The sequence below is a fragment of the Ranitomeya variabilis genome, chromosome 5, assembly GCF_051348905.1.
Source record: "Ranitomeya variabilis isolate aRanVar5 chromosome 5, aRanVar5.hap1, whole genome shotgun sequence".
NCBI classification, from domain to species: Eukaryota; Metazoa; Chordata; class Amphibia; order Anura; family Dendrobatidae; genus Ranitomeya; species Ranitomeya variabilis.
In genome coordinates this window covers 253,961,200-253,978,778 of record NC_135236.1, presented here as the reverse complement: position 1 = coordinate 253,978,778, position 17,579 = coordinate 253,961,200, and the positions used below count along the sequence as shown (strand labels likewise).

Below are 17,579 nucleotides of genomic sequence, written 5' to 3'. Positions count from 1 at the left end.
CCCTCTACATACAGCATGAGCCTCACAGCCTCTTATATACATGTGCCCCCATAGTCTCTTCTAAACAGCATGAGACTCACATAGCTCCCTATATACAGTATGAGCCGCAACTCGCCCCATATACACAGCATGAGTCAACTCCTATAAAAAAATAAATTAAAAAAAAAACCACAACAATACATACTCATCTTGCTCTTGTTCCCCTGGCGTACTGCCTCTGCTCTCTCCAACACACTGACTCTCCGCAGTGCACAGCTGATGTGATAGAATGACAACATCGTGGCTGCTGGCTAAAACGCCGATTGGTACAAGATGGAGCCAGCAGTGTAGTCCTCCACCAATGCATTCACTGCTGTCTGCCTCGAGAGGATACGGAGAGTGGTGACAGTGAGCGGCAGGGGAGAGCACTGTGTGACCCATGAGCCAGTTTCAGCCCTTTGGCTGTCTCGGTCTGCGGGCCAGACCAGAACAGCCAGAGGGCCGAATGTGGCCCAAGGCCCACACTTTGCCCAGGTCTGGTGATGACTCTTGGTAATATTTAGCCCTTTCTTCTGCTCTTTTAATTTTTTTAAATGGTCCTATATGTACCTTGGAATAAAATTGATAATTTGGGGGCATTATTTTTATTAGTTTTGTGAGTGTATTTTCTAATACTCATTTCACAAACTACCTTTTTTCTCTGTAGTTTGGTTTTGCATGTTATTTTGGTGTGTGGCACTCTATATATTTAGTATTAGGACTCAACATTTTGCCCTTTATAGCTTAGATATTTTAAATGATAAAACTTGACATATTGATGGTAATTTTACTGTGCATATAACATTTCTTGTTTGCATGCTAGATACTGGAAGGTGACACTACTATTATCACCAGTGGCATCCTACACGCTATTGATGACAACTCCGCACCTGAAAACATTGTATATTCTTTCATCCCTCCATCCAATGGAGATGTGATTGTGAGGGGATTTCCTGGTAAAGTTTTTAGCTTTTCACAAAAAGATTTGGAACTGGGAATGGTACAGTTCACGCATAAAGGTGAGTTGCCTCAACTATCAAAGTTTATAAACATATCTGGTCTATATCTTTTCAGTCACCAGAAATAGGCACACGGGTGAATGAATGGTAAAGTGGTTTTTGAGGAATAGGTTATCTGCCGGTGTCGCTAGTGTTTGTTGACCGCAGAGGAGAAGTATAGTTGATTTTATTATTTTTACTTAGTAGATGCCTATGGGAATTAAAATAAGCATATTCCTGGAAATACCTCTAAAATTAGTGCAAGCTAGGATAGATATAATTGAGGTAATATGCCAGTAATATAATGAGAAGCAGGCCAGTGCTTGCAGCATATCATTTAAATCCATAAGAAAAGGTAAGTAATAGGCTGTAAACATTTGTGGATGAATCCCATAGTTGTGCCAGAACATGCCAGTGTAGTACCATTCCAATCATTACAGTTCTGTTAAAAATAAACTTCGGGATGTAAAATGGTCAATGAATGAATGAAGCCAAAGGATAAGTCATTGATTAGAGGAAGACATATGCACTATAATGCCACCATCCAAAACAGTAGTAATATTTTGGCAGCATTTAATCTGTAGATTATGAGGGAAATTTAGTAATTCTGACACTTAATATGCTAATCTTAAATAGCAGAGCATAGGAGTAAACTGAACCAAATTTATTTATAGGCGTACGTCTCTTAATTTGCCAAATCTCTGCCTGTCCAATCACAAGAAAATTAAATCTTCACCTCCTATGAATTGGCATACATTTTCTTTATAATTTTGGCCAAACTATGCTTAAAATTATAGCAAATTTATTGGGCCAACACACTCAATTTTGAAGAGTGGGGATAAGCAAAAACTGGTTATACAGTTTGTGCTAAAATGCGTGACTTTTCTACAACACAAAAGTTGCATAATGCCCTAGATATGTTCCCCTAATTCTGAAAATACTCCAGTTTTTATATTTTTGTAATTATCCAAATGATATTTTCTATCATTTTCACAAAGACAAGTCCCTTTTGAAATTAAGTGGGTAGAGCAATTAGCTGATCTGGCTTCCTTGATCCTCAGCCATTGTAAAGATCCATTTCTCCTGCATCAACAGCTGCAGAGTATAAAAGCCCATTAATGTATGGACATGCCAGGTCAGCCAGGAAACTTTCAGTGATGTCCAATCTCCTTATAGAGCAACTTATACATACCTATCAGTGGATGTAAGAAAAACTCAAGATTTAGGGAGCTATAGGAAAAGCTCTTCCAGTAAAAGAAAGGTTGGAATTAACTACTAAGCAACTAAATTAAAGTCTCTTATTTTCCTTTTGTTCAGGAGAGTTGGATGGGGGATTTTTCTTCAAAGTTTCTGATGGAGAAAATGAATCAGAACAATTGTTTTTCCAAATTCGAGCAACTCCAATCACAATCATTATGGAATCACTACAAAATCTTATAGTCTGTCCACGTAAGTAACCAACAATTTCTTCACTCTTCAGTAAGGGAACCTTTATTCTGACATTTAGAATTTTTTTTTTTTTTTCATGGCAGGTTCCCTTCAACAATTTACCAAGCAACATCTGAGTGCAGTGACCAATGAGCAGAAGGGCTCCCAGCCTGTACTGATGTATCATATAGAACCCCCCCCACAGATTGGTAAAATTGTACACGGGGGTAGCAGCGAGGTGTTGACCAACTTTACCCAAGAAGAAGTAAGTAGTAGTGATGAGCGAGTATACTGGTTGCTCAGGTGATCTCCGAGTATTTGTTAGTGCTCGGAGATTTAGTTTTCGTTGCAACAGCTGAATGATTTACAGCTGCTAGACAGCTTGAATACATATGGGGATTCCCTAGCAACCAGGTAACCCCCACATGGTCTCAGGCTGGCTAGCAGCCATAAATCATGCAGCTGTGTCAACAAAAACTAAATCTCCAAGCACTCACAAATACTCGGAAACCACCCAAGCGTGCTCGGAAAAACCCGAGCAACGAGTATACTCACTCATCACTAGTAAGTAGAGTATCCTGCTGCACCTGTTTGTATGTTCCTTACCACTTCTTAAGTCTTGACACACATCTCACTTGCATTACAGGTAGATTTAGGTGTAGTGTTTTATCAACATCTGGAGTCACCTATCCCATTTTGGAGTGCTCAAGATTTCTTTTCATTCCATGTGCAATCTCCACGTGCAAATTCCCAGCAATTTATATTAAATGTGACAGTGACATTCCAGAGTTTATGTCCACAGCTGCATACAAAGCTCTGGAAGAACACAGGTAAGATTCATTAATAATCATTTTATCTCCATTATTTGTCTGGCCATTACATTAATATCGGCTGAGGCCTAAGAGTTAGGCAAGACTGGATGACTATCCAATGGGGCCTCTTGATACTACCCTGATGGATTTAAGTTAACCAATTTTTGTTATATAGATAAACCAGTATTTTAGGTGCGTGGTATTTGCTCTCTTTATTGAGAACACAAGAAACCAGACATACACGGGGCAAGAAGTTAGGAGGAATGGCTATCAGCTAAATTTGTATAGCCAGCTTTCACCTTTATAAAATATACGGTAATACAACTTTCAGAACACAGAAACGCTAATGAAATGTGCTCTGTGTATCTGTGTAAAGAGCAAATATCCTATAAACTGAGAAGGTTGACTACTGTCTGTTCACGATAAAGCACAGGTTAGTCAGTCATCATACAAGGTCTGCTGGTCTCCCCAGTTAATCTATACAAATTCTTAAAATTCAACTAATCTGTGGCTACGTCCAAAGTTCAGTTCATGCCTTGGGTGTAGTTCACAAAGGTCTGCATGATATACTACAAATAAAACATGTACAGTTGCACCTGCTTTACAAACTCTGAGCAAGTATTGTTTAACAATATGATAAATATTAGTGCACCATGCCAAAATGTGCATATTTTGTAATAAGAATGTGCTTTCTGCTATAAAAATCAAGAAGATGAAAATCAGAATAAACTAACCAGCACTGTTATGTGATAATGAGGAATCAAACTAGAACAGTGTATTTCTAGAAAATAAGAAATGCACTGATTCAATATTAACTTAGTGCTACCTCTTGTTTCTACACAGGTCTCAGTATTCAGCAGGGTGGTTCTTCACTGATAACGCTAAACTCCCTAGATGCTTCCAACCTTCTGGCGAATTCAAGCTCCACAAAACTCACTCATGATATTGTTTTCTTTATCATCAGTTTTCCTTCACATGGTCATCTCTCTGTTAATGGCATCACTCTGAACACCGAAAATCCATATTTCTTACAATCTCATCTGGAAAATAGAAGTCTGGTGTACACCAACACCAAGTCTGAGAGCCTTGTTGACATTTTTCACTTTATGGCACAATTAAGCTCCAAATCCACTTCTTTTCATAAAACCAACGATGTGTTAACCATAAAAGAATACTTTAATATAACCTTAACCAGTGCACCCATTATACCTTCTGTTATATCTCCAAAGTTGAAGTTACACTTAGCAGCAGGTTCAAATATTTCACTTACTGAAAATCACTTATCAATAGATCACTCTCTTGCCTCTCCAGATAGCATACGTTATACAATACTGGATTTACCTCTAGGTGTATCAATAGACACAAATGGAAACCAATCTACTCCAGTCCTCCAATTCACACAGGAAGACCTTACTAAATCAAACCTCATCCTTTTGGCTAACCAAACTGCAGAGTCCGGTGAAATCAGATTCAATATAACAGATGGGCTGCAAACTCCTTTTCTGGGAAATCTACCCATAAAAGTTCTCCCAATCCACCAGGCTATTCTTGAATTCAAACAAATATCTGGAAAGTCTAACATTACACTAGGACATATCTCACCAACACTTGACAGAAAGGCAAATACATATGAGTATAAGATAACAAAAAAGCCAACTTATGGCCATCTTGTTGTTGCCCAAGTACCTGTGTCTCTATTTCAATGGGACCAGGTAAACAACAATGAGGTATCCTATGAATTTACTAATTTCCTTTCCACCCAAGATGAATTTGAATTTGTTGCCATCTCCCATACGGATGAAGAATATATTGGAAAAGTGACAGTACAAGTATCTGCAGTTGTGAAGATGGGAGATAGGCAAAAGTGGCCTAGAGGATGTACAATTAAACTAGGACCTGAAGTTATCGATGCAAATGAACTCGGTACATATACAAAGAGTATACCCCAGTTTATAGTACTTCGTCATCCAAGAAAAGGGAGGTTGGTAAGATTTCCTTATGAGGGAGGCAGAGGAGACAAGACAAGCACTAATGTCTTCACACAAGGAGAGCTAGAAAGAGGACTTATTGGTGTGGAGTTATCTGAAGATGACCAGAATGGACCAGACATACAAAACGATCGCATTAGTCTGTTGGTTAGTGCCAGTGGTGTGCCTCCTGCCAATGTTACTGTAAGATTCAATACCATACCATACAATTCTTCTGATGTAGACAGCACAATTCTGCTTAGTCCTCCCGAGAGCTTGTCAACCACCACAAGTTCACAAACATCCAGGACCGTGGAAGGCAAACATGAGATTGATGTAACTCACATACAAAGAACAAGTACGGAGCCAACCACTCTCTTAGAATCTACGACCAATGAGCCAACAATACAATTAGAAACAACTACAGACTCACTTTCAACAGTATCTGATAAAGTTGTCACCATAAACATGGTGGAAGCTACAAATTCAACACCAAAAACTGAGGTATCTACAAGAACTTTTCCAGTTTTAACAAGTTCTACACATCTCAACACCTTATCACCAGACCTTTGGATGTCATCAAAATACCTAAGTGACATCACAACTCAGGACTTTATCTTAAATAGTTCATGGAGTATAAACGCATCCAGTTCACCTCATCCTGCCCTGGAGGGTACATTCCTTGGTCTTATGAATGCCTACATGTATAGCGTTGTACTTCCGGTCTGTCTTATATTACTCTTGATCTTACTTGGACTTCTTCTTTTGGCTTACTTTGTACGCAAGAAAAAGATGGGAAAACATCATGTCCAGAAAGCAGCAACATCAGCAGCAAAGACTGAAAATGGAGCTTCAGAAAAGCAAACATTTCGTCCAACTGAGCCCGATAGGGGTTTCCCTCTCCATGATGTTGGAGATCATAGAGGTAATGGTGCTACTGCACAACCTGGCAGCCAGTACTGGGTATGAACACAGAATAAAAGCTTCTCTGGGTAGGCACTAAACGCGGGATATTTCCTCCCAACAACACTCAGGATGGAGAGTGGGATTACAAACTTAAGTACTCAGCACTTTTCTTACAAAAGCAGTGCAATGTTAGCCTGCTATGTTAGGTACGCAAGATATTAAGGCTTCCGTCTTAAAACTGGGATTCATCCTACTGGACATTTTCTTGGAAATCGACCCTGAACACGTAACGGATTTGTGCAGTTACTTGGTATCTATACAACTGAAAATGTGCATTGCATTTTCCCGCAGGTACATGTAAAATATGATGGAGGAACATTAGATATTTTGTAAAACAGCAATGACAGATCCATCTTTGTTATACTGATGCCTCCATACGATAAGTTAAAGGAAGTCAATTCTAACCAAAGTACAGTATATGCATATTTATTGGCCTTTTAAATCAAGTTGCTGTGGAGAAAACCTTTCAGTATCTTGAAGCTTTTATTATTCTATACAATTTTACTAATTGCCTCCTTTGTGTCCTCCATCATATTCTTCTTGTTTTTGTGGCAATGTTCAGGTTTTCTTCTCTGCTGGAATCATGGGATTTACAGTATTGAAAGACTTATTGTTTCAGGGCAGAGAGGACAGCCTACCATTGTTTTAGGTTGTGCCGGACACAATTGTCTTCTAGATGCATCCAGTGCTTTCCCTTCCTACTGTCAGCTTCACTTTGTATCAGGGAATGTTGTTCGGCCTGACTGGCTAAATAGACGAACAGCTGCAGGTTCCAGCAGTATTTGATCAGCACCTTATTACATCTAGCTCCATGAATACGGCAAAGATATGGGGAGCCAATGCAGCCAAAACTATGTCCGTATGCAGTTTCTCAGGTAAAGCTGCTGTATACCGGCACAACGTAGCCATGGATTTTGTCTGCTCTATACGACCGTAACATAATGCATAAGCTGAGAGTAGATTGTGTGAACTTTGAGCTCTATGTAGTTGAATTTAAACGACGAGTTTGGACATTGACATTTTGAAAGTGACTGCTCATAAATACAGCAGCTACTTAGGAAATAAAGCAGGTGAAAAAGGGAATTGTACAAGGAAAAACAGTCACGGATGTCTGAACAATATTTTGAGACTATAATATTTTTTGTTTTTTTTACCCACTAACACTTCACAATTGGGTTTCTCTCAATAGAATCTTTAACATGCAGCCCTGTCATCACCATGATAGATTATGTACACAATTGTAATGTCCCAACCTCTCTCTATGCATTCACAGAAGAGGAAAATAAAGTTGAATTTACATTGAAAGATTATCATGAATGAGTGTTCTTAAGATCATTCACAACAATCTTACAGTGTAAACATTGTCTAGGATGGTCTGCCTTTGTAAACAGGCTATTAAACAACTACCGATCAATAAATGTTTAAACGATTGCTGATGGGTAATGTAAAGGCTTCTAAAGGTACCGTCACATTAAGCGACGCTGCAGCGATATAGACAACGATGCCGATCGCTGCAGCGTCGCTGTTTCGTCGTTGTGTGGTCGCTGGAGAGCTGTCACACAGACAGCTCTCCAGTGACCAACGATGCCGAAGTCCCCAGGTAACCAGGGTAAACATCGGGTTACTAAGCGCAGGGCCACGCTTAGTAACCCGATGTTTACCCTGGTTACCAGTGTAAATATAAAAAAAACCAAACACTACATACTTACATTCCGGTGCCTGTCGCGTCCCCCGGCGTCCGCTTCCCTGCACTGTGTAAGCGCCAGCCCTAAAGCAGAGCGGTGACGTCACCGCTGTGCTTTGGTTTACGGCCGGCACTGACACATTCAGTGCAGGAAGCTCTGAGCAGCAACGCGGACGCCGGGGGACGTGACACACATCAGAAGGTGAGTATGTACTGTTTTTTTTTTTACTTTTACAATGGTAACCAGGGTAAATATCGGGTTACTAAGCGCGGCCCTGCGCTTAGTAACCCGATATTTACCCTGGTTACCATTGTAAAACATTGATGGCATCGTTGCTTTTGCTGTCAAACACAACGATACACGCCGATCTGACGACCAAATAAAGTTCTGGACTTCTAGCTCCGACCAACGATATCACAGCAGGATCCAGATCGCTGCTGCGTGTCAAACACAACGATATCGCTATCCAGGACGCTGCAACGTCACGGATCGCTATCGTTATCGTTGGAAAGTTGGTCAGTGTGAAGGTACCTTAAGCCACTGTCATACACCTTTGGCAGTGACTAATATCTCCTTAGATCTAAAAAAAATAAAATAAATAAATATCAGGCATGTAAATATCCATCAGCCCAATGCATCTATCCCTTTGACACCTACTGAGAGGGAAAGCCAGGACATCCCCAAGCACATTACATGGTTGTCTGTTCCTTCTGAATTCAGTGTATTTGGTGATATTATTCTAAAAGGTTGGCCTGCTTTTAATAATAAGACCTAAAATAAAACATTCTATGGAGAAAAGAAACTTTTGTCTAATATTACAGTAATTCAGATATCCAACATCATTTTGATGCATTAAAAAGGGTTTTCTGGGACTTCATGGTCCCTACCGATCAGCAGAATATTACAGAGCCATGATAGATTTTCTTGAGCACCACAGTCCCTCATTCTGATCATTACAAAAGGGATCGTCCAAATATTCATATCAGATCATAAGGGCAGGCCATAAATATTAAAGATCGGACCTGCCATCTTACAGATGTACAAACTAAGAATGAGGCAATTACTTATCTTTACAAATCAAAACTGGAGGTACATTTCAACAAACCCTTAAAAGCATCTTGTAAGTACAAGAAGTGGACTGAGAAAGAATAGTAGTGTGCTAAATTTGTAACAGAGTCTGTTAGAGGCTGAATGGTGTTCCCATCCAGAGTCCTATAAACATGAGAAAACTGATATCACAGATAACAAAAAATGCTTAGAAACTAGAGTGTGAAATTACTTATCACTAGGGTTGAGCGACCTTTACTTTTATAAGATCGGGTCGGGTTTCACGAAACCCGACTTTTTCAAAAGTCGGGTCGAGTGAAATCGGCCGATCCTATAAAAAAGTCGGGGTCGGCCGAAACTCGAAACCCAATGCAGTGCATTGGGTTTCCAATGGTTCCCAGGGTCTGAAGGAGCGGAAACTCTCCTTCAGGCCCTGGGATCCATATTTAAGTGTAAAATAAAGAATTAAAATAAAAAATATCGCTATACTTACCCTCTGACGGGCCCTGGTACTAACCGGGAACCTTCCTTCCTTAGAATCAGCCTTCCAGGACCTTGCGGTGACGTCGCGGCTTGTGATTGGTCGCGCGGCCGCCCATGTGACCGCTGCGCGACCAATCACAAGCCGCGACGTCACCGTGACGTCACCGAAGGTCCTGGAAGGGCTGATTCTTAGGAAGGAAGGCTGCCGGAAAGAAGCAGGGCGTGTCCGAGGGTGAGTATATACCTAATAGGAATATACTCACCCTCGGCTTCGTTCCGGCAGCCTTCCTTCCTAAGAATCAGCCCTTCCAGGACCCTCGGTGACGTCACGGTGACGTCGCGGCTTGTGATTGGTCGCGCAGCGGTCACATGGGCGGCCGCGCGACCAATCACAAGCCGCGACGTCACCGCGACGTCACCGCAAGGTCCTGGAAGGCTGATTCTAAGGAAGGAAGGTTCCCGGTTAGTACCAGGGCGCATCAGAGCGTAAGTATAGCGATATTTTTTATTTTAATTCTTTATTTTACACTTAAATCTGAATTCCGATACCAATTCCCGATATCTTAAACATATCGGGAATCGGTATCGGAATTCCGATTCCAGATTCAGAAGATCGCCGACTTCATGGCCGACCCCACATAGGGGTCGGGTCGGGTTTCATGAAACCCGACTTTGCCAAAAGTCGGCGACTTCTGAAAATTGCCGACCCGTTTCGCTCAACCCTACTTATCACTGCTAAAGGCCACCACACACATCAGAGAAAAGTCAGCCTAGACTAGATTTTAACCACAACGAAGATTGGCAGTTGTCAATTGTTTCTCTTGAGCGGTGGCCTACTGACGAACACCTGTCACTGTTCAAATGACCAATTGGGCATCAGTTGTAAAAATTCAATAAGGATAATTAAATCTGTGATGCTTTTTTTTTCGTTTGTGAATGACTGTTCTCCACCTCACATATTACAGTTTTTCGGCCCACATATTTGATAATGTATGGGGACTTTAAGATAGTATATCTCATCAATTTTGAGGTGACTATACAAGATTAGTCATTTTAGGACTGTATCGGTGTGAATGGTCTCCCCCACATCAACTTTTCTGCTCTCTGTATTACATGAGGTGTGCATTGCTGCCAAGCACCTACTTTTCCCAAGAACGCAAAATCAATTACTTATATTTATCAGCAATGTATGTAATGTGCATGTCCACCATAATTAGCTATATCCATAATTTCACATTCACAGCCAGTGGATATTCTATATACAGGCTCACCATGATCTCCTAAGAGTATACAATAAATAGTGACAAACCAACTACCTCAATACAGTATATTAATAACCAAAAGAGAAAAATGGTTTATAGGTCTGAAAACCAAAAAAAATGTTACAGCCTAGATAGTGATTTTTACACCACACGACCATATTTAACCATGAGGAAACACTCTTCAACAGATGCACCTGACTGTGATATGTCTGCCCTCTTTGTGACGACATAAAGTAGGTGTAACAAGACTACTTCCAAAATTCTCCTCAGACAAACAAAAACATCACTTATAAAAGAAAATCTATATATAAGCGAAGCGGCCTCATTTATCAAGACAGATGATAAAGGAAACCCAAATTATACAACACCTCAAATATAAGAACTAGTGCAGACAACATGTGTTAGGCCTCGTTCCCACCTTCAGTATTTGGTCAGTATTTTATCTCAGTATTTGTAAGCCAAAACCAGGAGTGGGTGATAAATACAGAAGTGGTGACTAGGGTTGAGCGAAACGGGTCGGCAATTTTCAGAAGTCGCCGACTTTTGGCAAAGTCGGGTTTCATGAAACCCGACCCGACCCCTATGTGGGGTCGGCCATGAAGTCGGCGATCTTCTGAATCTGGAATCGGAATTCCGATACCGATTCCCGATATGTTTAAGATATCGGGAATTGGTATCGGAATTCAGATTTAAGTGTAAAATAAAGAATTAAAATAAAAAATATCGCTATACTTACGCTCTGATGCGCCCTGGTACTAACCGGGAACCTTCCTTCCTTAGAATCAGCCTTCCAGGACCTTGCGGTGACGTCGCGGCTTGTGATTGGTCGCGCGGCCGCCCATGTGACCGCTGCGCGACCAATCACAAGCCGCGACGTCACCGTGACGTCACCGTAGGTCCTGGAAGGGCTGATTCTTAGGAAGGAAGGCTGCCGGAACGAAGCCGAGGGTGAGTATATTCCTATTAGGTATATACTCACCCTCGGACACGCCCTGCTTCTTTCCGGCAGCCTTCCTTCCTAAGAATCAGCCCTTCCAGGACCTTCGGTGACGTCACGGTGACGTCGCGGCTTGTGATTGGTCGCGCAGCGGTCACATGGGCGGCCGCGCGACCAATCACAAGCCGCGACGTCACCGCGACGTCACCGCAAGGTCCTGGAAGGCTGATTCTAAGGAAGGAAGGTTCCCGGTTAGTACCAGGGCCCATCAGAGGGTAAGTATAGCGATATTTTTTATTTTAATTCTTTATTTTACACTTAAATATGGATCCCAGGGCCTGAAGGAGAGTTTCCGCTCCTTCAGACCCTGGGAACCATTGGAAACCCAATGCACTGCATTGGGTTTCGAGTTTCGGCCGACCGCGACTTTTTTATAGGATCGGCCGATTTCACTCGACCCGACTTTTGAAAAAGTCGGATTTTGTGAAACCCGACCCGATCTTATAAAAGTAAAGATCGCTCAACCCTAGTGGTGACGTGTTTCTATTATACTTTTCCTCTGATTGTTCTACTCCCGATCTTGGCTTACAAATACTGAGGTAAAATACACTGAAGATGGGGATAGCTTTAAACTTCCCATTGCAGGTTGGAAGATAAAAGAACGGACTATCCGGTAAGACGGGGATGGCTGCTGTCTGCACTAGTACTGACATTTCAGGCAGTAAGTAGGTCTACGGCATTCGCCCCATCATGCATTTTCAGGGCCTACCATTTAGCAGTAAACATGTTTGTACACAGGCTGCCAGTACTTCCTGATGACTCCGCATTTCTCATCTCATGTCCGGTCATTATCTGCTATTTGTATGTATTGTACACACATATCACAGTACTGTCATCAGCTTACTTTCCGCCATTTCATTAAAAAAAGAAAAATATTTGTGATGCCATCAATACGCTATACTTGTCAAATGTACTGAAATATAATGTACATAATGTACCAATAAAACAAAATACGAACAAGAAACTTAGCCTTTATATTACAGGTCACGGATCCGTGAGTTCTAGATTACACACAGCAATCTATGGAGATCCTGTCTGCAATACAGAGGATGGCGGCATATGGAAGCGTGGGCCTGTATAACTCCATAGGTGCTGTAGTATGCTTGTATGCAGGAGTCTTAATTCAACACTTCAGCCTGTAGAAGGGATAAATACAAATTACTATAGTATTGTCCAAATTTATGTGGAAGCAGACGACGTCGGTGGTCATTCCTGGGGACATGCAACAGAGCGGCTACATTCATCACTCACTATACTCTCAGCAATGGCTGGAAACCCGTCCCAGCACTTTGAGTGACAGCTCTCTCGGCAGAGATGTGCTGCAGAGCAAGATGTCAAAGTGCCGGTGCCACCGATTAAAGTGTAATGAGTGATGACAGTAACCGATCTTTGGATGCCCCATGACTAAATGTTGGGGCTGCTGAGAGAAAATAAGTTCATTTTGCACAGTTGTTAGTACTGCAGCCTTGTAGCGCTGGGGTCCTGGGTTCAAATCCCACTAAGGACAACATCTGCAAGGACTTTATGTTCTCCCCCTGTGTTTGTGTGGGTTTCCTCCCACACTCCGAAGACCTACGCATAGGGAACATAGAGTTTGAGCTTCAATGGGGGCAGTGATGATGCAGAATATGATGGTGCTATATAAGCAAACATAATAAATGTATTCCTGGTAGTTGCACTTTCAGTAAGGTGTCTGGGAAGAAATGTAACATTAACCCTATATCTGCATGTAAATAGTTGTTTTTTTTCCCAGAGGTGACAGATTCCCTTTAAGGAAAAAGTCATGTTGTTTCTCATAAGGGATTATGTAACACTAGATGGTGGCCCGATTCTAATGGATCGGGTATTCCAGAATATGCATGTCCACGTAGTATATTGCCCAGTGACGTAGTATATTGCACAGCCACGTAGTATATTGCCCAGTTACGTAGTATATTGCCCAGTGACGTAGTATACTGCCCAGCCACGTAGTATACTGCCCAGCCACGTAGTATATTGCCCAGCGACGTAGTATATTACCTAGTGACGTAGTATATTGCCCAGTTACGTAGTATACAGCACAGAGCCACGTAGTATATTGGCCAGTTACGTAGTATACAGCACAGAGCCACGTAGTATATTGCACAGCGACGTAGTATACAGCAGAGCCACGTAGTATATTGCCCAGTTACGTAGTATATTGCCCAGTTACGTAATATATTGCCCAGTGACGTAATATATTGCCCAGTGACGTAGTATATTGCCCAGTGATGTATATTGCCCAGTGATGTAGTATATTGCCCAGTGATGTAGTATATTGCCCAGTGACGTAGTATATTGCCCAGTGACGTAGTATACAGCACAGAGCCACGCAGTATATTGCTCAGTGACGTAGTATACAGCAGAGCCACGTAGTATATTGCCCAGTGACGTAGTATACAGCACAGAGCCACGTAGTATATAGCACAGAGCCACGTAGTATATTGCCCAGCCACGTAGTATATTGCCCAGCCACGTATGTCACAGGTTAAAAAATAAACATATACTCACCTTCCGAGGGGCCACTTGTAGTTCTGTCGCCTGTGTTCGGTTCAGGCGGCAGCTTCCGGTCCAAGGGTGTGATGACGTCGCGGTCACATGACCATGACGTCATGGCAGGTCCTTGTCGCACACCAACCTTAGCACCGGAACCTGCCGCTTGCATGGAGCGGTCACCGGAGCGTTGGAGAGGCGGCGGAAGGTGAGTATATAATGATTTGTTATTTTTTTATTATTATTTTTAACATTAGATGTTTTTACTATTGAGGCTGCATAGGCAGCCTCAATAGAGTGAGTCTCAATAGAGAGTCTCAATAGAGAGTGAGTTAACCGCGGCATAACGCGGTCCGTTATCGCTGGCATTAACCCTGTGTGACCTGTGACTGTGGGGAGTATGGTGCGGGCGCCGGGCACTGACTGCAGGGGAGGAGGGAGGGACTAATCGGACTGTGCCCGTTGCTGATTGGTCGCGGCAGCCATGACAGGCAGCTGGTGAGACCAATCAGCGAATGAATATCCGTGACGGAAGTTGCTGACAGTAAGACGGAAGTACCCCTTAGACAATTATATATATATAGATGTCCAAGAAAATAACTGTAGCTAAAGGACTATTCACATCAGTTTTGGTAGGAGCGCACTGTTCCTTTACCTCCTGCTTGACTAATCGTTTGGATCAGCGGCATCATGTAGCCACTAGCCTGTACTGCGAGCTCCCGATGCTGCTAAATGAAGGATCTTTACCTGTACAGCATTGAAAAAGTGCAGGGGCACCGAGGCTGGCCGACATCGGGCGCTAACAGTGCACGCCTGCGTTCTGGACTGCTCTATAGCGATGCTCTACTGGGAAGAGAGTGTAAACACTGCTCATTGTGGCTACTACTGATTGAGTGCAGCGGTGGCTGGTAAGCGAAGAAATGAGCTGAAAATCAAAAAATTAAATTGTAAATATTTTTCTATCTACTGGCTAACACGGTACAAAGATATATATCGTTCCTGTATTGTAAATACATAGGAGAATGCTGCATAATTTTAATAAGAAGAAAATTGGAAAGTTGCTTACTTTTACAGGCATTTTTCAATTATACCAATCTTTTAAAATGAGAATAATCCTCAGTCGCAGGGATGAATAATGCTGCAGCTTTCTATTATACTGCACTTTGTATCATTTCTTTTAGCATTCAGAAAATCTTTGCTTGCAGACATGGAATGGAATGAAACCTTCATAGTCGATACATCCTTATTTTTGAGCATATAAACATTAGCGCCTTATAGTTAATCCTTTTGATTGTCAAGTTAGTGCATATTCAAGAATCAATATTTTAGTATAGCAATCACCAGAAAATGCTCTAGAAGCCTGCAGCACAGTATAAAAGTAGGAATTTCCTAACGTCCTATTATATTTGGAAATATAGGCCAAAACAACGCTATAATTGTCAGCCTTCAGTAAAATAAAAATAGGAGGAGAAAAAGTGTCTGTTTTGACTGATAAAAAAAAAAATGAAAAAAAAAACCTGGACTGTGATGATCCCTTAGTCAAATTATTTTAAAGAGCTAGAAGATTAAACAATGCTGTATGCTGGTGTCTACTTCACCATGGCATATGTACGCAATACCATTAGTATACAATTAGATTAGAATCAGTTATTGCCAACGTTATTCTACCTAGTGAAATATAAGAAGGCTCTACAGTGAAATACACCTGCTCATGAATTTTTAAGGACCGAACAAATAGTGGTGCATGACCATGAGTGAGCAGACTGACACAGAAAGCATTAATGATGCACTGTTTTATGAGTGGCTCCACCAATGGGGGGGTCATCAAAAATTCTTCCACCTGACCCCTTATAAGCTTGACACTTTTTTATTTTTATTTTTTTTAAATGACCCCTATTTTTACAATATTCTGAAAACTATTCTCCAGCGCTGAAGGGTTGTAACTTGTTCCGCTCTGACATCTATGTACCACCAGTCTACAATAGTGAATTATAAGGTACATTATTATTATTATTATTCATTTTTATAGCTCCATTTATTCCATGGCGCTTTACATGTGAAATACGGGGCAAATATAGACAAATACATTAAACATGAGCAAAAACAAGGCACACGGGTACATAAGGAGGGAGGACCCTGCCCGCGAGGGTTCACAGTCTGCAGGGGATGGGTGATGATACACTAGGAGAGGGCAGAGCTGGTTGTGTGGCAGTTCAGTAGGTTCAGGATCACTGCAGGCTGTAGGCTTGTCGGAAGAGGTGAGTCTTCAGGTTCTTTTTGAAAGTTTCTATGGTAGGCGAGAGTCTGATGTGTTGGGATAGAGAGTTCCAGAGTGGGGGGATGCACGGGAGAAGTCTTGGATGCGGTTGTGGGAAGAAGAGATGAGAGGGGAGTAGAGAAGGAGATCTTGAGAGGATCGGAGGTTGCGTGCAGGTAAGTACCGGGAGATCATGTCACAGATGTATGGAGGAGATAGGTTGTGGATGGCTTTGTAGGTCATTGTGAGGGTTTTGTACTGGAGTCTCTGGGCGATAGGAAGCCAGTGAAGGGCTTGGCATAGGGGAGAGGCTGGGGAATAGCGGGGAGACAGGTAGATTAGTCGAGCAGCAGAGTGTAAGATGGATTGGAGTGGTGCCAGAGTGCACATCAATGGTCATGTCTAGATAGAGAATGAGGGAAGTGGGGTGCTCCAGGGTGCTGACTGCATACCAATGTGGACGTATATGAAGATGGAGGGGACGTTTGTCTGAAGGTGTTGCTGCAGATTTGAACAACAAAATACATTACCAACCAGGGCCGGCCATACCTAAAATAGATGTTGGGGTTGCAACTGAGCCGACAGGGGGTCACAAATATGAGCCAAAGGGACCTGAGAAGACCAATATTTAGACAGACCTTTAATAGTTAGAGGCCCTGTTGAAGATTTTGTACTGGGGCCCATGAGCTTGAAGTTAAGTCACTCATTTAAAAAGAACATGTAAACAGGTTTTTGCTATGTAATCTGACAGCAGCATGATGTGGGCACAAAGATCCTGATTCTAGTGATGTGTCACTTACTAGGCTGCTTGCTGTAGTTTTGATAACATCACTGTTTTATCAGCAGAACATTATCACTACAGGACTAGTAAACCTGATGCCATGTAGTCCTGCATATTTCTGGGGTATATATAACCCTGCCCACAGTACTGATTGTACACTGCCTATAGGTAGAAAGCTGCCAACCAATCAGTGGTGTGGGCGGGGTTATACAGAGCTCCGCATTCAGAGAACAGCCAGATCTGCAGCAGATACAATCACTGGTTTATCAAAACTGCAGCACCCAATAATTGACACATTGCTGGAATCATGGTCTCAGCCCCTACGTATCTATAGTGTAAATTAATAAAACAGAACTCCAAACACTAA

The 17,579-nt window shown here is 42.0% G+C and overlaps 1 protein-coding gene and 1 long non-coding RNA gene across 2 annotated transcripts in view; one reads left to right on the top strand and one right to left on the bottom strand.

Moving 5' to 3' along the window:
• CSPG4 (chondroitin sulfate proteoglycan 4) overlaps positions 1-7,494 on the top strand; it is a 177,450-nt gene extending 169,956 nt beyond the window's left edge. Inside the window, exons 6-10 of the mRNA XM_077264081.1 lie at positions 842-1,037; positions 2,334-2,465; positions 2,549-2,709; positions 3,091-3,274; positions 4,100-7,494. Coding sequence (XP_077120196.1) covers positions 842-1,037; positions 2,334-2,465; positions 2,549-2,709; positions 3,091-3,274; positions 4,100-6,192 — 2,766 coding nt within the window. The 3' untranslated portion in view covers positions 6,193-7,494. The remainder of the gene's footprint in view (positions 1-841; positions 1,038-2,333; positions 2,466-2,548; positions 2,710-3,090; positions 3,275-4,099) is intronic.
• Positions 1-17,579, bottom strand: part of LOC143775675 (uncharacterized) — a 112,311-nt gene that overhangs the window by 82,646 nt on the left and 12,086 nt on the right. The window lies entirely within an intron of this gene.